At 34.4% G+C, this 24,587-nt stretch overlaps 1 protein-coding gene across 1 annotated transcript in view; it reads left to right on the forward strand.

Annotated features, from left to right (window-relative positions):
* Window positions 1-3,132: 3,132 nt before the first annotated feature.
* The window catches only part of LOC105363433 (BMP and activin membrane-bound inhibitor homolog), a 62,727-nt gene continuing 41,272 nt past the window's right edge, over window positions 3,133-24,587 (forward strand). The window contains exon 1 of the mRNA XM_011501118.1: window positions 3,133-3,447. Within this exon, the coding sequence (XP_011499420.1) occupies window positions 3,255-3,447 (193 nt within the window). The 5' untranslated portion in view covers window positions 3,133-3,254. The remainder of the gene's footprint in view (window positions 3,448-24,587) is intronic.

A 24,587-nucleotide genomic window follows, 5' to 3' on the forward strand; every position in this document is an offset into this window, starting at 1 on the left:
GCTGTACTCGTTTCTTCGCATACAGTTTACTATATAAAATTGGCAAACCAATAGAGCTTAAAATTCCTAGACAGCACAGAATTGTCATAATTTTTATACAAATTATAGTAAATTTCACGCCCTTCAACAAGTATAAAAGACAAAGTATATTTATAAAAGTACTAATACATCTTTAGAAATTTATAATGATCTTGATATGATGAAAAATCCAAGAAAAGTATTTAAATATATAAATATATTATTGAAATTATACGTAACTAACGCTTGAAAAATAAAAAGTTATCCTCTCTTTGTGTAACATCTATCGTTTTCACTTGTATCACTTCAAACAAATTAGTTTATTTTATTAACTTCATTATGCACTATTAGTTTTTTTTTTCGTGATAATTAACATTGCGTTGTATAGTTAATTGTATAATACAATTCTAAGTACCTTCATTCAAGTATTTTGTCTCGAATTAAAAGATTATACCTTTTCTATTGAATTTCTTACTTTTCGTTCATTTCGTTCAATTTCATTGTACAGCAAAATATTTTCTAAAGATATAAACTAAATATATTCATTATTTTCTTTATTAAATTAAAGAAGACAAAAAGTACTAATATCCTTAGAGTTTTTGGATATAAAATAAATATTTTCTATTTTAAACTTAAAAATTCTTTAAATGATAATGCAACTTGGATGGTCTATTATTTTGAATAAGATAAGGTAAAGATAATTAATAAAATTATACAATTAATCGTTTCCTTGCTTCTCAAATTAAGTGTACTTAGTATTTAGACTACTCAAACGTCTATAATGGATTCATATAAACAATAAATTACCTTTTGCTTTGTATTAACCATATTGGTAATAACCATATTAGTATTTAAAAGCTTAAGAGTTTCTGTATAAATAATTTTTTTATAATTAATTAATCAATTTGTATTTAAAGTGAAACGTAGAATTAACGAAAATTGTGGCAAGACTATTTACAGTTACAAGTTTAAACATCTACAAATGGAATAATAATTATCCGATTATATTAAAATATAGATCGATAAATTTTCAATAATAAATATTAGGTTAAAATTAACCTCAATAGATTAATATTAATTTCAATTATTTTTAATAAACTTAAATTACGTCTCGAAAAATATATTAAAAAAAAATATTTTATTTATAAGCAAAGAATAATTCATTTTTAACATGCTTTAACATTATTTTAAACTTGAAATGTGAGAGAAACATATAATATCGTAATGCATGCCATAAAACCATACTATACGACATTTCGCATTAAGTGGGCATTCTAGGGAGTTCAAAATTGTTTTTTGCAAATATTCCATTATATAAAAAAAAAGGAACATATAAGTAGATTCATGAAAGATACGACGAAAATGGAATATGCACATAAGCATGATTCTTTAATAAATATTTTAAAATACATGACTAAAAAATTTTGTAATTATGCAAAAGTAGACCCCCCTTCCAAATAAGGAAATTGAAAAAATTGAAAATGTAATAGATACGTTAAAAATATTCGTTTAGATGTTACATCATTAAAACAATCACATCTTACTAAAATTAATGTCTCGTGAAGGAAATATTTGGATTGCAAATATTTTGAAACATCTTGAAATCTATAAACCAAAGGAGTATCAAATATTGATATATATTAATTAAAAAATAAAAAATTTTAATTATAAAAGATTTAGCTGTTATACATATATATAATTATATTAAAAATACATGTGCAAGTTTTTCCGCAGTTTATTTATAGGATCGGACGAGTAAAAAATTAATGTTTCTGAAATCGATACTTGCATAAGCTAGACATAATCGATCGAAGTAGCAGTTGAGTTACAGTCAAGCAAATTGAAATCTCTTGAGCAACGAAGCTACGATGCGCGTGTGTAGTAACGAGTCTAGTACATTCGAAGAAAAAAGTAGGTTGCTTATCGGCATTATCGACCTCGCCAAAGTTCAAGTCTCGCAGTAAGGGTGTCGACTTGGCTACAAAGGAGCGTAAGCGCGGATAGGGTGTTCGCCAATTTCGATACCTTCGTCGGTAGTCGATCACCCCTGCCCCTCGACAAAGCTTTGATAACAGGGTGGTAGGTCCAGTTCCTTTGCCTTGAGGAAGTGCCTCGTCATCGAGTTCGACATCCGCCGGTCTCCTTGACAGGCTCTCATTGTCTCACACGTGCGCGCCCAGCCGTCGTCGCTGTCGTCGTCGTCAACGGCGCTCGGACGGCGCTCCAGCGTCTCTGGCCTTAGGCGCCACCGGGCTCTCCTACTCCCGCGCCACGTGTTCTTCGATTCCCTTTCCCCTGGCAAGCACCGCGACTCCGGCCAATCCGCGCCTCGTCTACGAAACGTTGGGCACCCGCTGCACGAACACATGCATGGGCGCCGGTTTCAAACCCGGCCCTCCACTACGCAGGTTCACGCACACAAACGCCACATACGCACACCTTCTCTCTGTCTGGCTCATAGAGAGACTGTAGGAGCGCAACGCTGCTGGTTTTTTGAGAGGAGCTGCCGTGGACGGCCAGTGCCAGTCAGTCGCTTCCAAGCGCTCCGTCGAGTCGGTTGTGTATACACCGAGTGCTCGTGTACGTTTCCCATCTCGTGGGATGTACGAAGCGATCGGTCGATTGATCGTGGAGCCAATTGTTATTTAAAACGGGAAATCGGTCCTTGACAAAGTACGACTATCGATAAGTGCTCAAGAATTGTATGATCGGTGATTTTTGTTGTAAAAGAAGAAGAACGCAACGGAAAGACTGGTTGGCCTGTTTGTGTACAACAGCCGATTTTCCAATTTTCGTTTATTTCTCAAATTCACACACACGCACGCACACGCACGCACACACACACGTACTATATCTCACTCACTCATTATTCTTACTTCTCATTATCTTACTTCGGTATACGATGCGCCTTTGACAATCGAAGAGAATCGTTGATTTTTTGTGCGGAACGTCGATAGCGATTGCCGAGCACTTTCTGAAAAAAGCGCAGAAGGTAAGGCGTAAAGCTAAGGCTCGGTGTGACGCCAACAAGTTCTTACGTATGCATTTGGTATAATATAAAAAAACCTGCTGTTGTCGGGTAAATAAGCCATCGGTGGTGAGGAAGAACGCTGGTCGCACACGAATAAATAACACGGGAATTGCCCTGGTGGAGTTTCGGCGCCGCTGGGCTGTAGGGGAGGCCGAGGAAAAAAGAAAAAGAGAGGGAGGCAACAGATAGAAAAAAGTAGAGCGATATGGTACCGCGGGAGCTGATCGCGTTGGCGACGCTGACGACGCTAAGCGTCGCGACGTCGGCAGCTGCCGTCGCGGCGGCGTCGATTGACTTCGACCTCGCTGGCGGCGGTGGTGGCGGCAGCGGCAGCGACTACGAGGTGCTGCCCGACACGGAGGAGAGGACATCGACTGCCGACAACGACGACGTCGCCGGTAACAATTTACTAAATACACATTCGCTCAATCTACTATATGCATGTGTACGTGTACAATGTGTGTCATTGGCGCGCTTTGGTGTAGCCGATAAGGATTTGTGGGTGAGCGGCGGTGAGGATATTTTTATTCCTAGTATGTTTGCCAATGCGCGTGTAATTGAACCTTGTGACGAAAAAAATCGTTGCGATTTATCATTCTTCTCATCCGCATGTGGGCTTTTTCGCGGTACGCTGGGTCGATCGAGAAAGAATTTCGTCGAATTATGATATTCATGCGATTGTATGACATTATACGGTATCACTGTCGCATTTGTACGATTGACGACAATAACGGGTCGCGTTACTTATTGTTAAGACGGTGTGATGTAATTGATTCCCCGTCGGCTACTAAATCTTTATCGATAATCATTGAGGTGCTTACGATATGCATTGTTACTTCAGACCAATGAACTCAGCGCACACTCTCATATACATATTTATGTTATAATTATTGTTTTACTTTGCATAATTTACAGTGGCATTTCAGCTATATGGAATTTGACTACTAATCAAAAACATAATCAAATGTGCTACAAATACAACTCTTCCACGTATAATAATTTTAGTAACACAATATAATAATAATAATTGAGAAATAAACTTAAATCTTGATGTACGATATTGCGGATCCGAGTATCCACGATTTGACATACATCTTGACAATTTAATATTTTAATAATGGGTGTTTTAAAAATTAAATTTCAATAAATAGATAAGCGAATAAATGAGTGGTTTGATCAATTTTATATTATGATTAAATAACATTATAAATAATAAGTGATTAATTAAACATTTTCTATCTGTAATATCATATTTTTTCTTTTCCAAGTTAATTAAATTCATGAAATATTCATTAAAAAAAAAATCCCTTCAAAAAAATTCAATGAGTTCCTTAATATTATATGTCGTTTTATTTTTACTATACATTACATTATTATTAATTCATGTAATACATAAGCTCGTAAAGTATTACTTTGTACGATTACTTTATAGCATTGTTTTATATTACTTTTTAAGTATTACTTTATAAAGTAAAAGTATTACTTTATAAAAATTAGAATATATAAATATATTTCTATGACCGTTGTGTATGAAAAATTTGGGAATTCATTATAATGAAGTATATTTTTGAAATATTAGATATTCATTAAGTATGAATTTGTAACCTCTGTAACTACATGTTATTTACATTAATTGTAATTGTGGAAAAAATCATACGCGAATATTACTTTAATGTTTTATATTCGAGAAAGTTTTAATATAATTTAATATTCAAAATGTTTGTTTTGTATATGAAAAAAAATTACATAATTATACATATTTAAACATATTCAATTAAAATAAATTAATTTTTATTAAACAAGTCTGGATATATTTTTTAATTATAGAAAAAAGATTATTAATTTTTCTTATACACTTGAATGGCTGTATACGATAAGAATTTATCTTTACATGTAATGTCAAAGTCCATGCGCATTTGACTCAAATGTACAAATTCACATTTCACTTTTCATAGTAAATAATTACTTTACAATTAATTTAAAGTGTTTTACAAATTTTTCATTATATTTTTGTTACATTAAAATGGTATAAATATCTTATTATATGGGAAAATAAAACTGTTTAATATTAATGAAAAGTTCATGAAAATAGAATGATTTTATTTTAAATCAGTTGCAAATTTAATTGGTATAATAAAAGGCCGATTCAAATAACAAAAGATTCAGTACAATGCAAATTTCATAAGCTTTCATGCATAGTTCTTGAGCTATAAACTTCTTTTTATCAATTCTCTTCCGTAATTGCTTATAAAGTAACTATGGCGTTAATCGCTCGTTAACTATGCAACCCATAAATTTGCAGCTGAGCAATGGATTTAAACAACTCATATATTCCACTTTTGTTCACATACAAAGCTAGCAATGCTCAAAAGTGTAAGCGATCTCCTTATTGCGAGTAAATCGATGTATTTATAGTACAATTTAATGCAGTAATCGTTTTGAATTTTGACTTATTTGCTGGTGAAGAAAGCTCGCGTCGACCTATAATAAAAAAAATAGGCTTTATTGAAGTGATAAGACTGCAACTTTGTTCAATCGTGAAAGATTTGTGAAAATTTCTCATCCAGCCTTAATTGCTCATAAAGTTTTGTTTTCGGGTGTGAAAATTAAATTCGAATTAAAATCCATCGAGAGAGACTGGCCTCTTTCTAGTTAGCGCAACGAGGCCATAAATCCACGTCGAATGATTTACGGCGATGAGAAGTGCCTCGCAGTTCACAGATTCATAGGAACTGCTCTTCTTTCTCCACCTCTTCGTCTTGGCTCGTCATCCCACACGTGCATTGATACACAGGTGTGAGTCAAATTGTGGGCGGTAGCGGTAGGGGGCCGGGAAGGGTAAGGGGAAGGACTAATTATCGTGAATATTTGTAGTCGAGCTTAATGTATTGTCGCTTTGGCTCAGTTCACTCGAGGCTAGAGCTCCTTTATCCATTGTGGCAAAAGAGAGAGGGAGAGAGCGCGGCATAGAGGGCTCGTTAGTAAGAAAAGGATGTACCAGATGAAATGAGGAGAAAAAAGCGCTCCGTTCTCGAGGTACAGCTGGTGTTTTTCCTTTGTCCCATTTTCTCGACGATGGAAAAGAGTTTCGTGTGCCGTTTTTTCAGTCAAGTATTACGTACTTAAAGCATATATCTGAAAAGAGTATACTTATGCTAGAAATGATACGAACAAAAAGTTTTCAATTTTCAAAAGGGATGATTTTATTTAGAATTATTATTAAAAAAATTATTTTCGTATTAATTTACTTTTTTCCAATAATTTTTTGTATAAAGATGATAACAATTATGGAAGATTCTCATTCCATTCGTATGGAGTTCAGTACGAATTATAAATTAAATAAAAAGTTTGATTTACATGTTTAGGTGAAAGTTTGTTACTCAACCTTAGTAAGCAAGTAAATAAAATTTTTTTTTTTTAAATAATGATTTATATCTTGTTAAGGAAATGTTTCAAATAGATACATAACAATAATACATATATAATTATTTAAGATTTATCAAGCATTTCGGTGAACCGATAGAATGGGTTCATTATACACGAGCCTTTAGCATACTTTTAGAACAAAGTGGGGGGGGGGGAGGATCCGTATAAATTTCATAATATAAAGCGCCTTTCCAAGCAAGGATGTCACATGTAAAAAAAATGAATAGAAATACACGAAATTTATTTCGTAAATTATAATTCTTAATTTTTTAAATTATAAAATATTTTGTTTATTATAAAAAATTAAGAATATAATAACAAGATATATTCCCATATATATATATATATATATGAAATGAAAAATTTCATTTATAAATTCATCAAGACTTTAGTAATCTGTTATTGAGAGAATGTCTATATTCACGAACAATGTGGAGTTGAATTTTATTAAAAAGATGAAAACTGAAAATTTTTACATCTATAGAAATATTCGGATGTACAAACATCCATGTAATAACACGTAGCTGATATTTACTTAGCAGTTTTGACATTTATCACTCATCTTGCTGTCTTTAAAATTGCACGATGTTTTTCAATTCCGTCTCTCGTCAGAAAATTGGCAGCTCCTGGCATATCTTGGAGTCACTAGCCGGTGGTGCCAGTAGCCTCACACTCGTTTAATAATAGCAAGTGTAACCTTACAGCGGGACGAACACGTGGGCTGCAAGCTGCGTCTTCTCTCTCTCTCTCTCTCTCTCTCTCTCTCTCTTTGTCACTCTCATTCTCACTCTCGTACGCCACGCACGCATATACGCGTCATACCGCCCTCGAGCGAAGTACCCGTACGGATGTCGAAAATAACGAGGTCTTAAAACACTCATTGCTGAAGCCAAGTACGCATATTGGCAGAGCTTTTCAAAGATTTTTAGAATTTACGTGGGAGTTTTGTTGGAACTCTAAAATATGCAGAGGAATCAATCGATAAATTCCAAGGAATGATTTATATTCTTAGGTAAAATAACTTTAGCAATATTTGCATAATTATTATTATTAAAAAAAAAAAAAAAAAAGAAAAAAAATTATGCGTTTAATAACAGTCGGGATAAGTTATAACTACTGAAGGACAAAAGTAGGAAACTATTTTAAGTACTTACGCGATTTATAGCAAGTAATGATTTGATTACATATAGTTAAAATTATCTTTCAGACATAAGTATTTGTTTTTGATAACTAATGCTCAACTGCAATAAAATATTGAGTTGGAAAATTTTAATTATTATTGGCACTTGAAAGAATTATAAGTAACAATGTTTTTATTCACATCATTTAAATATATTTGGAGACAATGTTTTAGCGTATACAAATGTATATTGCTTATTTCACATAAATGAGCTGTATACAAACGGTTTTATCACACTTAAAAGATTAAGATTCGAGTAATTGAAATCTAAAAATATGTGAAAACAATAATATGTACAAATAATTACATGAAATTTAATACAAGATTAACAAAAATCCACTTGAAGATGCATGGGGTAAAAAATGATTAAAGATTTTTTGCATAAGTCTTTTAATTTTATGTCAAATAGCAATAATATCCTTAGTTAATTGCTTAGCGCTTTATGCAGTAACGTACAAATAACGGTCGAACTCTTGTTTAATAAATCAAAACCAATCAAACTAATTGCCAAATTCATAGGCCCATCATAATCTTAATCTTCAAAATGTCTCGTATATATTATATTAACTAATAGTCATAATGTTTAAAGAACAATAAAACGTATATCTTGGAAAGAATACTATAGATGTAAGAGAGCGAAGACCTCGATTGAGTTCGAGCATTGGAATTTTGATTGTCTGTGGAATGCGAAGATGGTAAGATGATTTTATAAATGCGTTATACAAGCAATAAAATGATGATGTAAATATAAAATAGTGATAAATACGTGATTAGTACAAAGGCTAAATATAAAAAATTTTTTAATATTACATTTAGAGCGATAACAGTGGCATATCAATGACAAACAATTATATCGATACAACGAAGACGAAGTTAGTTTTGAAATAAAATTTCAAACCAGCAAATATCAAGCTTACATATACAAATAAGAATAAAATCACTATTTTTTCATAAAGATTTTATTATACTCTTATTATTTTTCATTATACGCTATTAATTATTAGTTAACACATAAAGATTATTAAACAGTGTTACGTATTTTTCACGTACTCATTTAAAATAAAAACTACTATTTTTCCTAGTATTTTTCATATATATATATATATATATATGTGTGTGTGTGTGTGTGTGTGTATGTGCGTGCGTGCGTGCGTGCGTGCGTGCGTGTGTGTGTATGTGGAATATAATAATGGAATATAATACTCTTCAATTACAGCACTTACCAGAAAGAAGAAGAAAAAAAAGAGATTCGCGAAAACAAGTTTCATTCATCATATATCATCGTATAGTTTATGGCGTATTATCGTTATAAAATATTAACATAATGATATTTTCTCTTCTTATTCTCGGTTAAATCCTGTTACGCGCGGCTCGTCCATGGCGTCATATCAAATCATCGGCAATGGACTCCTGTTGATTAATAAAAATAAATAAATTGAATGGCGGCAAAAGTAACCCTCAGAGATCAGAAGGAATAACACCCCCCCCCCCCACAAACAAAAAATATCACATAATCTCGAAGGCAAGAATAGAAAAAATCGAACAATTTGCTTGGGTAGGTCGTGAGCGCTTGCCGTTTCACTCGATTAATTCCCATACAATTTCGTTGCTTTTCGACATTCGCATGAAGCTTATACCAGGATCACTATTTTCGTTTCGTTATTTGCATTATGTCAATTTTTATTCTGTCCAATGCAATGATGGGCAGTGAAATGAAAGGTTTGCTGCCTTTAACTTCATCGATCGACACTAAGCCATTACGAATGCTCGGAATATTCAAAAGACGATCGATGATTCTCTTTATTTCTATTCAACGTAGCTTTAACGCTGTCTCAACAATTATTTCACAGATATTTGAAATTCTCTAAAAATTTTTTAATAATTTAATAAATTTATTTAATAATTCAATCATTTTTACTATAATAATCTGTACTACCTTATTTGTTTTTATTTTAATCGCCCTCGATTCCAGATTTGCTAAAATTTTTAAACGAAACTTTTTATTTCAACGTTGCTCGTATATATTGTGTATATATTTAACAAATATGTGAACGAAATTTTCAAAATAAAAAAAAAAACATCAGATAAATATTAACGTGGCTTAAGTAAGGTTTAGTTAAAAAGTTAAAAGCGTGTTGAAGGCAAAACTCATTATTCGTGCGCTTAAGCAGCACACACTACGTTAATGTTTTTTGTTTTTGATTTTGTCTGAAACTTATTAATAAAAATTACTTTGAAACGGGACGAATGTCAGGCATAAATATATAAAAGTAATTTCAGCTTGTAACGTTGTTATCTCACTGTGCGAACGGTCTTACGAAAGCTCTAATGTCGCCGACGCTCCGCAATGTTACATCGTCCTGGTATTTATCGAAGCATATCGGCGCGTCGGCGGTTACAGTTACGTGTTATATTAGCACTGAGAAACGCCACTTTTCTCGCGCGTACTTTCGGTTATATCGGCGATGTCCGTAGTTGGCTAATCGAGCGATCGAGTGATCGATCAACCGCGGCACACGAGCCTTATGGAATCCTGTCGCTCGCAACTGTGGGTGTTACAGCGCCATAATAATAATAATTTGCAATTTAATATTCACATGTCCTTACAAATGTATACACAGAATTAGGTTATTATTTATTAGTCGGCATAATTTTGTTATTTTTATTTGATTTTTATATTAAATCTCTATATAAACAATACGGTATTAAATATGCTATTATGTTGTAATTAAACTTTGATCATTTTAGCTTTAATAAATTACAGTTGGTGGACGTACCGTTTGAAGGTATTTTACTGTTTAATTTTTTCCTCGGAATTTATGTTTTATGCCAAAGGTTTTTGGCTGAGTATTTAAATAATTAAATGGCAATAGTAATGATAATTATATATTACTTTGACGTATTTCGAGTGTATTACTTACTTGCCTTTTATTGTTTTTATTGGTATTGATAAGTGGACAATATGCGAAGAATACGAAATTCCACTTAAAGAAATTGTATCAATCTCTAAGAGTTTATTTGATTCTAGAACGGATGGAAGGCTTTAGCGGTTTCGTTTCAAACACGCTGAGTACATTTTTTTCGTAGAATTTACAAATACGAGTTATTTGAAGCGTACATTCTGTTTCAATTAAAATAAATTTTGCCTTTATTATCCAAATGGCGTCTTATTTCTACCAGTTGATCATATTGACTCATACGTTACAACGGAAGTACTGCTGGTAATAATTTCACAATATAAAAAACTACTACCAAATAGGAAAATAAAGAGGGATGAAGGGGAAAGAAGGATAGAAGAACACGAAAAAATAGAGGATGGAGTATAGACCGAGCGGGCGCCGGCAAGTCGTACGGATAGCGAATTACACACTTGTATCGGACGTCTGCTCGTACACACTCGGCATACATTGCAAGCATATAGGTGCGCTTGTATATATAAATACGTGTCGACCGCACGAGAGTGCAAAGATAATGAGTGTGTCGACTCCCGGAGGCCGAGAACGAGAAAGGGAGGGAAGGAGCCTTGTATTTAGCTCCGATAGTCAACTATATAGTCCGACTTTAATGTTACGTGCGCTTCTTTGGCACTTATGCACAAGAATATGCACGATATATATAAGTATGTGTGTGTAAAAAAGACGCAGAACAAAAAAGTAAATTAATGAGCGCATCGTAGGCGCCACATAGAATTATATTTTTATACCACTACGTATGCACGTCTCATATTTATAAATGTCTAGGATTTATTATTATAATTTTTTGGGATTCTTATTACAAATTTTTTCGCATGCATTATAAGCATATAGAAGAGATACGTACAACTGAATTATTTGTATATTGAAATTATTTTGCATATTTGCAATTACGTAGTGAATATTGCTAATTCGTAGATCCTGATCAGTATCTTTGAGAGAAATATTTATTGTACGGTATATTGAAAAATAAACAAAATACAAATTTTATGTGCATAATAGTTTTTTAGTTTATTAGTATAACATTAATATTATTAAGTAGACGAAGCATTTAATTATTCTTAACTAATCAGATAAATACAGTCTGTTATTTTTAATCAAATTGTCATGTAAGTGACTTTTTAAAACAAAAGTGATCGTATCGTGATACCGGAACCAGATGCAAAACACTAAGAGATTATGAGCTACTAACATTTAGAGAAAGCTGGGTTTCGCAAACAAAATGTGTAATATATATATATATATATATATATATATATATATTAGAGAAATTATTTTATTGTAGATAAATGTTTTTTTAAAAAATTATTTTACTCATTTTCTGGTCGGCGTAAGCTTTCAAATATAAATTCTGATTTCTGCTCAAATATATGCTTTTCATTAAAATAATTGATAACTTACATTTATTGTTATTGCTTTTTTTATTTTTTATTTTTTTTGTTCGTAATTGTAAAGTTTGGAAAGAGCATTTTCTTGATTTTTGTATATGTGATTAGATTTATGTGAATGAATTTTATATTATAAAAATTCTTTACCCCCCCCCCCCACAGAGCGAATAAAATTGTTTTAGCCCTTGTTAAATCAATTATTCAAATATTATAAATTTTATAAAATACATGAAAAAATTCGTTTTAACAATAAAATTGTCCTTAAATATCATTTCTCACTTCTTGTGAATTTGTTATTTCTACATTAAATTATCCAGAGTAAGGAAATTTGCAGCTGTTGAGATCGAATGCAATCAATTTTTTATGTATCTTATCAAATTATGATATCCATTATCGAAGCAAATGTACAAAATATTATTAAAAATCTTCGAACTAGCCGAAAAAAAGTATATCGTAATACAAAAAAACAGGAAATTGCATAATAAGCAATAGCGAAATGAGCAAAAAAGACGTTTTTATACAATAACGAATCTATTCTAAAAAAAATAGAATGTAATTCTATTTGTTTCTTCTTTTTTTTATATATATATCAGTCAAAATAAAAAATGTGTCTAATACATTGATGGAGACGTTAATTTTTATATTAATTTTTCGTTTCATCTTTGTAAATTATTTCTTCAGATCGTAATCGAATTGTTTTTGTTATAATACATTTTGTTATTATACGTATAGGCAAACATTCAGTCGCAGTCGAGTGGTAAATGGAAATAAGAAAATTGCAACAAGAGTTCCATACACCGTTTAAATATTAAAATCCAGCACACATATATTAACGCAATGATATTATAGTCACGATTCACTTTTATAATTTAATTAATCGAAAATGTCACGATTCTTGATTTATAATTCTATCTTGGGCCGCAGCTTGCTTAGCTTACGCGAGCCAAGTTAATGTCGATTATCGAATAGCAGATATTTTTATTTATTTTATGACCGGAACAGAGCGAAGCTATATTAAAAAGTTTTCGAGGATCGCTTTAGTAATAGCATTAAATCAATAAATAATATTGATAGAGCATACAAACAAGTTCGTAAAAATTCATTACCGTGACGCTCTTTTCTTAGAGAATTCAAAACTGAATTTTACGCTTAATAATTTAAGATATTAATGAAATACATATATGCGACGTAGCATTAACGCAAATCCTATGGTATCTAAAGTCTCGTGGCAATTTTTTGAAGTAATGGTAAGTCAGTGGTGGTGCACGCGAAGTCAGCTTACGAGTGGACTTGTAGTGGTAAATTGTTGGCGTGGATACCGCTAGGAAATCTAAGACGATGGCGATCGACAAACGCTCGAGACGTACGATAACCAACAAATTCCTTCGGCTAATGGCGCGCATTAAAAATCCCCGCGGAGAAGGAACATACAGAGCCATTATAAATAACGCTTTAAAAGCACGAAAAGACGTTATTGATGTCCGTTCACGGCCCAACGACCCAGCCAGTCGCGCTTTAATACGCATCGTGACCCATTTAAAAGACAATGACGGCGACGGCAACGAAGTCGCGTACTGCTCGCCTCGGCTTTCGTAACTCCCACCCTCGAGGCGCAAGCGTAATTGGCCAATTTCTAAACTTTCTTATTTGCCTACGACCGCGGCCGGTTTTCTTCGCGCACCAAGTACCGGCGCCTCGCCTGTAATAGCCATTGCTTTCGTTGCGCCTCGACTTCGTCTCTCTCTCTCTCTCTCTCTCTCTCTCTCTCTCTCGTCACTTGTGTAATTTTGTCAGCCGCTTCAAAGTAAGTATTCGGATTCATGAGCCTAGGCAACTCCGACGATGTTATTTTGTATTTTAACTCTTTAGGAAATGAAAATCCTTGGTCTGTGTGAGAGATATTATACAATGATGCTCAATCATTTTCATGACACAGACATTGTTCTCTATAGTACATCGTTATATGCGCTGAAATTTTAATTCTTTGTACACAGTAATAAGCGTGAAAATTATTATTAGGTAAAGCAAATATATTTACTTTTAAACATTTATGCACAAACATTAACGAAATCGAATAAACTGCCACTCGCTATCGGTATGTTTATTAAATAAATATTCAGTTGGCTAATATTAACATTAACTCGTAAATTAAATGGTAAGAAGCAAAAAACATTTACTCAAAATTGTGTTTTCATTCCATTAAATGGCCATATTATAATTTTTAAATATTCAAATGTAATAAAAATATAACTATTAGTTTTCTTCTGTTTTTTTTTATTTTATTTTATTTTGTCTGAACGTTGAAGTGCGCGAAAGACAGGCTTATCTATCAACTTCTGTCTCACTTTCAATTGCATTTTAAATTTTAAATTTAGTATTATAAAATTATCAGCAGTATTAATAAAACACATTAAAGAGAAAGCAACCGGTGTTTGTAAAGTGATTATAAGGTAACATTTGAATTGCAGTTAAATAATTTTTATTGTAAAATTGTACTTAGTCATAAATTCTTAATGACTATGCGCTTAAAATCTTAAGTATTATTGTACTGAAATTTTACCTTCATGGCGTAGCAAAAATAATTGACAACGATCGACTCGAAAATGGACAGTGCTTAAAACTAATTCGATGTCATTTATCCAGCCGAAGTTGTCAAATAGAAATTCTTCTCAATTGCAATTAATTTAACAAAATTCACAAAATTAAAAATTCATGTTCTTATTGTGTTATTTTATTACGCGTTACTTGAAATGCAAGTCTCGCAAGCACTCGGATAGACACTGAAAGTCGATCGTGTTAACCAAAGCCGGACTTGAGTAATATAACGTCGGCATTAAGCGCAGGCCGAACACGTTAAGGCTTTCTTTGCCCGGGAACAGTCAACCGTCAAGTGGTTTTACTTCTTTATCAATTGAATTTTCTTTTCAATAATCTTATGCTATTTTCTCCGTTAACGGTCTTCCAAGATTTTTCAAAAAAAAAAAAAAAAATTGTGCAAAATATTATTTTATTATCAAACATTTTCCACCTACTGTAGCGGCTAATAATATTCAATTAAAAATGACGAAATTTTAATTTATAGCATATATTAATGAGAAAAAAAATTACACAATTTTACGTAATGGTAATAGCGGAAACAAAATTTTATGCTGTGGTTAAACACTCTTTTAACATTTGGTCCTTATTTTCATTAGGTAATTCAACATTTTATATGTTTTAAGATTTAGATAAAAATGCAATAAATCATATAACGATAAAACTTCGTATAAAGTATTTTATAAATCAAACAGTTGGTCGAATTATCGGTGACTCATCCTTTTAGAATATAAAAGTAATATTCCATCGTTATTTCGTGTCAATATCGATTTCTACTCTCTTCCTCCCCCCCCACCCCCCGTTATTAGTAACATTGTTTTTACAAATGATACATAAGAATGAAAAGAACAAATGTTAAAATTTTATAATCGTTGCAAACTATATTTGTAGAATGATTTTATTTGTGAATTTATTATTTTGAAGCGCGAGAATAAGATAATTTGAATCGCACTCTGTAATTATGAAAATTGGTCTAATAATTAAGCCAAAAATATGTGCCAAGTTGCTATTAACCGATTTTGTTTTTTGAATAAAAATCCAGCTTGTGTGGTCGTTAAAAACTCGGACATTAGCTTATTTTTCTCAAATTTTTCATTCTACAAAATTTGTTGCTAATAAACTTCCGGTTAAATATGACTCGCACGGTCAATCACGCATGTATTATAATCTTAAGATCAAACTTCCTGTCCAAAAACAAAGGCACAATCTCAAACGGCAAATTCGCCTTTTCACGTGCATGTAAAATTTCCTTATTTAAAGTATTTTTATCGTCTGAATAAAAGAGAAAAAGAGAGTATCTAAATGAACGTATATTTCTATATTTTGCTTTCGAGTTTTCATCCAGACCACCTCGCACAATAATGCTCGACATTTTCGAACGACGTTGTAATACTTACCTTTTAAATGCGAAATGTCAATGAACAAATGCTTGGCGACGCTCAACAAACTCCAAATTGAGCCATAATTTCGCCGAAGAAAAGAAAATCGGTCGAGAGGTCGAGATGAGCAAATGGTGCCCGATGTACTACTGTCAAAACCATGCAGCTCAACCATGCGGTTATCATCGCGGCTACAAAGCTAAAAAGGCTTCTTTCTCCTAAAGGAGCTATTATTAAAAAGTCGCGGGTGCAGGGCCAAGCGTCGCGTAAGGTCGACACGCTGGCCTCCGCTCGCTGACTCATCGCGGGATGCTCGTCGATCGTGGAAGCTCGGGTGAGGACGAAGCTAGGAGGCGCCGTCCGGGACTGGAGGCCGTTTGTCGGGAGGCTCGATCTCCTCATGGCCGTCCCGTGGACAAAAGGCGCGCGTAATCACCGAGACGGGGGGAGATAATGGTGGCGACGCGAGGCCTCGAAGTGGCGCCTACGTATCGGGAAGTCTGTCTCGCGACTGTCCGGGTGTGTGTGCGTGCGTGCGTGCATGCGTGCGTGACACGCCGGCGAGGGTCTGGTGGCCCTCGTTGCTTGAGCGGGGAGGCAGGTGCGCGCGTCTTGGCGCCTCTCGCATTTTTTCGACGACCGAGCGCCCGCGCACCTAGGGTCGCTTCGAGCAGCTCATCCTCAACCATCGTCCAGTCGGACTAAGGTCCGTCCCATTGGGACTTCCTAATGTCCGATGGCCGTTCGATTCGACGAAATATGGCCTACGACGATTATTATTGGCGTTGCTATACGCCATTAATGATAAGCCATTTTTATCCAATCTGTATTTACATTAGTCATTTATTGGGATTGTCGTGTGCCTGAGGTCGGGACGAATTTTACAATCGTAGCAGGATAATTTAATTGTAGGGGCGGAGTATTTATTACCACGTGAAAGCGCGACTCTAGCGATATTTAATCTCGTTGAATAGAGCTGTTCGAAGAGGCCATTGATAATGTCCCTTGATAACAAAAAAACATTGCATATGTAATCTATACAAATATATATATCTATATAAATCGATGTATATACGTAAATGGGAGATCGTTATTCACGAATTCGATGGAATTTTGATATTTGGAATGCGCTCCTTGTCGATAACTAAAGCGAAGTATAAAAATTACGGCGATAAGAACGTACCACCAACTAGGAGCGCGGCTATCGTAGCTTTTCGCTCGTTGTAATTCGATGTTTTTCGGTGCGCATGAAATTTCGCCATCCGCACACGCATATAGAAGCCGAAAAAAGGAAGAGCCGGCGCTTTCAATTCAACAAATGGGCGCGTCATTTGGCACGCGGAAGCCAAGCTTTCTGTGCATGCGCTCGAGTTGCGCATGTGTACACTCTTCCGCTTGGTTAATAATTCGTTCTTTTGTCGCTCGGCGCACTTCGGTCCGCTCCTTCCCCGTTTCGTTCGTGGGAACGAACGCTCTTTCCGTCGTTGTTGTTGTTTTGTTGTTGTTGTTGCTTCTCTTTGTTCTTGTTTTTCATTTTTCGTTTGTTAAGTGCGAATGAAGAGCCGCGCGGGTCTGAGGGCCTTAAACCTGCATTTCGTTTATTTTCTTTCTTCACTGCTCTGGAAATATATTAATATACTAAGTATAGTAATGTACGGGGTGGCCGCATTGTCGATTTATTGCAAATTTTGCGAACAATCGGTTTTAATAAGAGAATATAGGATTATTTAGTAGGAGAATTATTTTCTGGGGGGGGGGGGTCGATAGTTGCATTGATTGTGAAAATAAATAAAATTCGCGAAATGCGAAGGGACGCGCGAAAAGAATATTTATATAAGCGTAATATCAGAACTGTCGTTAAGTAAGATTTAATAATTTCATCACCAAGTACGATTTAGCTAATGAGCATTTGTTCAGCTTTATGCAAATTTGCTTAAACGTTCATGCAAGATATTGATAATGGGATTTGTTTTCTTTACTTTTTTTCCCATTAACGCTTACCGACACTGAACTAACATTTTATTAAATGCCAGGTCGAAAATGACGTTAATAATGTTAATAGTGTTAATAATATTGAAAAAGTTTAAAATAAAATTATCTTTAAGTTTAACACGTCTCGTTTCTTTCAACAGTACTTGGCACAATTACACTTTAAGTTGGGAAATCGACATTACTGATTGACTACTACTTACTTTCACACGCGGCTATGTTGCAAACGGCTCACGTGTCTCGAAAACTGTAATTACGACAAGGACAAGCGACTAATTATTTCGCGTTGGACGTGGTAAATAATTGAGAGGCATGGGAATTGCGGCTCGGGAGTTACCGAATCCCCAGTGATATGCACCTGGTCGTTTTCGTTCCATTTTACAAGTTTTGCAAAAACATTTACACGCGCGCAGCCGTAAATCATTGTCGGACCGAGGTCGACGATTCCTCCTCTTTTATTTGCAAGCAAAAAATCATCGCAGCCATTGATGCAAAGTCATCGTTAGGTTGACCAACAGCGATGAAAAGGAAAACGGCGGCTCTTGACGCTCGCTCTTTCGCTCTTCGCGATACTTCTTGCCTCGTCCTGGCCGTGGTTCGTGGCGCGTGGCTCAGAATTCGTGGTTCCTGGCTCGTGGCTAAATAACGTGAAAATTATGAGCTCGCACCTCTCACGTACATCGGCAGCTCTTTGTAGTCGATTATATGCTAATTCCGCTGTATCCTCGAAAGTATGGGCAACTTTACGTCGTCGCTTTTAATTATAAACAAGGGCAGGTTTGCGCGATCGGTGCCCCTGCCTCAATATACCATTTACTTTTAATTTTTCACGTGCAATGATTTGCACGAAGATTAATACGAGCCAAATATGCCTTTCACTTTATGGGATATATTTGTTTTATCTTGGTCGTTGATGAGACATCGATTGAGTTTTTAGAGAATAAACAATTCACTAAATACGACATAATACGAATGAAAACACACGAATGAAAATATTCTCGGCCGTAAAGCATGGAGGCTAGAAATGTTAATGGTGCGTTGCAGAAATCCACTGTACGATGGAAGAATTTACCAAATATAAATTAGAAGTTTATTTGAATAATACTAAAAGCAACTGCATTTGAATTAGAACCGTATGCTTTAAAATAATGTTGATCAATGTGCCTTGATTGTATTCTAATATTATCATACTCTACTTGGGTTTAAAATTTAACAATAGAATTGTGTAACTTACGAATGCAGGCCAATAAAAGCGTAGCAAATATTCTAATATATAATTTTTTTTTCATATAAAAATATCTAAGCATCATTCAAACACTCTTTACGATCTTCTCCATTAATTAACCGACTGGCTAACCCAACATAAATATAAATAGTTAAAATGACCTTTAAAAATGCAACCAAGTGCAATAGATCCACATTTTTGGGCACGGCATTAGAAAATGTCTTTCTATATTTAACGATCATAAATATATAAAGGATGTTATATTCCGGAGCTCAGCACTATCAGTGCGCATTAATGTCTCGTCCATTCGACTGCGGATTATTATAAATAGTCGATTAAAACGTCCGTCAAGGAGAGGTGAGAACAAAATCCATAGGCTACCGTGACCGAGTGCCTCTCATTGTCACTGCGTTTCGCGTCGGCGGAAATGGAAAATCGAGATCGATGCCGTTCTCTCACGTGTCATCGCATGCCGCGGCGTTCGCATACTTTTATTAAAATAATCGTGTATTCTTGTAATCCGCAATGCCGTTCGATACTTATTACGTTTAAGCCTTTTTATCGGATTGAGATAGAGAGAGAGAGGGGGGGGGGAGAGACCAAGCATGAGATGGGATTTTTTGCCAAGCTGAGAATAACTTGTTTTAGTTAAGAGGGCAGATAATTGCGCTGATTAAGTAATAGAAGGTAATCACGGTAAAGCATTGGCCGTATTAACTGAAGGCGGATAGAGCAAATACGTGTAATTAGAGGCACGTTAAATTTAATTAAACGAAATATTTGTTTCTAATATTTCGACAAGATAACTAATCAATCCTTATAAAACATTTATCATTTGAATAATATTGCTATATATGTATGAATTAATATATAAATTACAATTGCAATTCCTTTTGACGCACATTCACTTTGTGTTTTATTTTAAAATTTTATATTTATATACTCATCATTATTCACTAAATTTAAAATGTAAATTTAAAATTGAATTTTTATACAGCCATAGAATAATTGGCGGCAGCTTTGTTCGATACGTCCGATGTGCACTATTATCTTTCAAATACGTTTTAAATAATGTTTTGCCATTTCTTTTAGTCCTCGATGTAATCAGCGCTTCAAAGATTTCGAATTCCCTTTACAAAGTATCAGAATTGTCAATTGCGTAAGTACTTTATAGACGCTATTTACATCCCGGTTTCTCGAAGATTGGAAGTAACTCGCCCAGCCGGTGATAAATTCAAAGAAAACTACCAGGTTCCAAAATTCAACTTTGCAAAGTCGGACCGATCGTGCTGATAGGGGGCAGAGGCCATTTTGCTTCATCTCTTTGGCGCATTATCGGTAGCGAGAGCCGAGCCGAGCACTCGTTAAAGCAAATGCGCGCCACTTATCAAGTTAATTGGGCACCAGGGTAATACGAGAGTGCGCTTCTAATGCATCGAGGCCTCTCGAGGGAGTCGATTACAACGTTTTTTATCGGCGCACCCTCTTGCTCGATCTTCGATCCACGCTCGCTCGTGATCGAGGCTTTCAGCCTCGCACCGGGGCCTACGTAATATTACGAATTAAGCGATGACTCCTTTGACTGGAGCGCTTTCGACTGACGTAGCTTTTACCGGTTCCCTCTTTTCGAGAACTCACTTTTATCCAATATCATGTGCAAAGCGAGTATTGCTTTTATTATCCGGATTTTTTTATTTTAGAGCGCAGCTAGAGCGAGCACTAGGCTCCATCGTCGTATTAAATTTAAGCACAAGTAATTTAGGATATCATTAGGATATCGCAATCATTATTTTACTTGGCTGCTAGATGTATTATGATTAAATCTTTCTACGAATATGCATAATTCCGTTGGAGGGAATCCAGAGAAAGATAAAGCGATGCTACGTATAGCATTTTGCTGTCGATAGTCATTTCGCGTATCGAATCGCAAAGTATCCAAGTGATAAAGGAGAAATAATGAATTTAAACCCCGGCCGATGCGTCATATTGATCCTCCACCGGTCATCGAAGTTTCATAATCTACGAGAGAAACGGCGAGGAAGATACGACGATGATATCGCGCCACAAGTAAATGCCGAGCAGTTATCGGAGGAACGTTAAGGTTATGTAAGAAAGCATATACGTGTGAAGCGCCGTCGCGGTCGGATGTGAATTCACGTTTCACGTGCGAGGCACGCGAGAAAAAAAAGAGGCGAGATAAGGCGAGGTTGGGAGTGACACATCGTGAAGAGGCCCGACGGCCGTCAGGCAGCCGCCGTTGCCCTCATGGCGACAATCAACAAAAACAAAACGAACCGCTGCGTTTTTGCTGACGCCCCAAGCACCGTACAGGCAAATCCACTTAGGCTCGAGGCGCCGACGCGCGACTCTGAATCACATACCGTCGTTGCTCTATTTCTTAGCGTTTTAGGACTCATTGTGTTACGTTGTTGCGTGGTGCAAGTGGCGCGGCGCATTTGCGAGTGAACGACCCTAGGGTCGTAGCCTCGATTCCTTCGGCTTCGTTGCTAAAGTAATTCGGAGTCTCTAGACGAGCAAGTGATAACGCTCGTCTCGGCCGGGCAATTTATTTAATAACTTCAAAATTGATATAGAGATTGCCGGCCATCTCCTTTCTAAGCTTCATGCTTGTGTATTGCCATTGCATTGGGCTCGATTTATTATTAAAGGAGAAACACCGTCTGACTTTAGCAAAACATCGTTGACTCAATTTTTCTTAATAATTATTGCAATGATGCAGGTGTTTTGGCAATGATTGCGCCAGCCTAAAGAGTAAAAAAAAATGTCTATTATTGTATTAATTTTGAACTTTATAAATAAATAGCACGACAGTGATCGCGACATTATTAGTCACGTAAGTCATGATGGGCGCATTCGATGTTCCAAGCGAATCGGTGAGCTTTATTATGAAAATGGCAAATGGACTTTCTAAATTCCAGCGCGGTTGAGACTTATTACCGTAAAAAATCAGATTCCCTTGAGAGTTATGTCCGAGTAATTTAAGATCCGTGCATGAGAAGACCACGAACGGTGAATGATACGGAAATAACATCGTCACCTCGAGATCGTCCTAAGCGGCCGATCTCACGCACCCGCCTCGTGTGCGCCAGGACAAATATAACCCGCTGACTGCTTCTGCACGCTCGTCCTGTCTTATTAAACTTGTTGTGATTCCGTATGCGGCCCACTCTGCCGAGTCCCGTCCTTTTTGCTTATGCGTCCATGTATATATGCATTCGTGACATCAGATTTGATGCGCCTGACCGACTGCATGAGAATTTCGCGATCGGGGCGGACTTGTTAGCTCTCTGTCTTGAAGGAGAATCGGTTGGATTTTTACCGAAAGTACAGCTAAGTTTAAGCAGACATGACAAAATAATTTTTTGGTTTAATTAAAAATTCTCCCCGACGAGGCCTTAATTCCGGTCAATCATTAAGCTTAAAGCAAAAATCTCCAATATATATATATATATATATATATATATATTTAGTCTTATTAATCATTTGAACACTTATGAGTAATAAGATTAACTGTTGCTAATCATAAGTTTGAAGTATAATTTAGGATAAATAATGATTTAGGAATTGAAAGTTGAAAGTGAATTTGATATAACATAAATCATTTCTGAAACTAAATAATATAAATCGATACATTGATTATAATGCAATTTCATAAATGTATGCATTGTTAAAAATAATTATTATCATATAATTAATTATTATTATGCAATGTAATTTAAAATAAAAGTGGGTTATAATGAAAAAAAAATATATTATTGTGTACGTATCGTATGAAAATTTTGCAAATCTCAATTAAATATTTGACAAGAAATTTTTTTGCAAATTTATTGCGAATAAATTGACATCTCATATTAGGATTTTTAACACCTCTCGTCCTTAAAGTTACTTTTATTATTTACCTCTTTTATGTTCAATTAGAAAATATTTTGAAACTTTATTATACTCTATTAAACTTTATTATATTTTATCTTACTAGAAATATTACTAAGAAATAAAATAACCTAGAATAAAGTCAACTTTAAAGGATGTATAGTAATGTTTTATTTATAAAGTATTTTTTTGATGCAACGAAATAACTTTATTCCATCGTAAAACAAACATAACACGTGGGATAAGACAAGAGCTACTTTATTACAAAAAGTTCCTTTTCAAGAAAGAAACAATCATCATTATTATTATTCCTTTTTCGTATTTTTTTCATTGTTTTCTCGTCATCCTTTGCAAAATGCTTACGATAGCGCTTGCATATATGTTAATTAAAAATATTTCGTATGCGCTCCGTGTATATATATATATATATTCGATCCGCATCTTTAGAGGTCACTCTCTCTCTCTCTCTCTCTCTATCCGTCTCTCTAAAATGATACAAATCTATATCTTCTCTATTTCTCATTTGTATACTATCCAACCTCCTTATCTCTAAATCCATCACTTTTTCTCTGCCTATCTCTTTTTTGTAACTGCGTATTGAATTAGAATGAATCAACTGTATTCCTGCATACAAGCCTATTGTTTTGGCTACTATACTTATTACATCGTGATGTGGCGATCGCTTTGTTGTCCCTTTTATATTTGCTCTCGCAATAAAATGTTTCCCTCGTGCCTTCGAATACTCTTGAGAAATATAATTAGACAACTGAGACCTTGGCGATGTCGTTCTACTTTACGATTTCACACGAAATACGTTCATATTTAAAGGGACAGATAACGATATAATATCTCTTCAATAATGTAAAGAAATTTTATTTTTATTTGTGCGGGTGTAGACATATTGCCACATACATTAGATATATATGTAATTGATATTTGATCGAATATAAACTAATATTTGATTATGAAATGTATTTCTTAATCAAATAAATTATATTTTATGGGGATAACTATTTATTTTATTTAGAATAAAGTTTTAAAACTATTTATGTGTTGTTAAAAAATACTCTATATACCTCAAAATTTATGTTCTTTATTTGAGAAATAAATATCAAAGTTATTAGTTTTCACCATTGTATTTTAATCTACCAATTTAAGCTCATTTTCATAAATATATTATTACAACACCCTAAAAAAATTTTTTATTGTGTTTGGTTTTTTTAAGAATGAATTTTTAATAAAAAAAAAAGTACATTCGTACAGATATTTTAATCATAGAATATTTTTTCACGTGTCAACATTGAATATACGCAAATTTTATCAATACTTAAGTATAACATAAATTAATTACGTTTTCGTTATTCAACGGTAATATCATCATTTATCTTCATAACTATCAAAGTTTTACGGTTAAAAGTATACTGTAAATTAATTCGATGTATTGTAATCTTAATTGCGCTATAAATAATTATCTGATACAATCAGTATACGCT

This window comes from Ceratosolen solmsi, unplaced genomic scaffold (assembly GCF_000503995.2).
Source record: "Ceratosolen solmsi marchali unplaced genomic scaffold, CerSol_1.0 scaffold57, whole genome shotgun sequence".
Classification (NCBI taxonomy): Eukaryota; Metazoa; Arthropoda; class Insecta; order Hymenoptera; family Agaonidae; genus Ceratosolen; species Ceratosolen solmsi.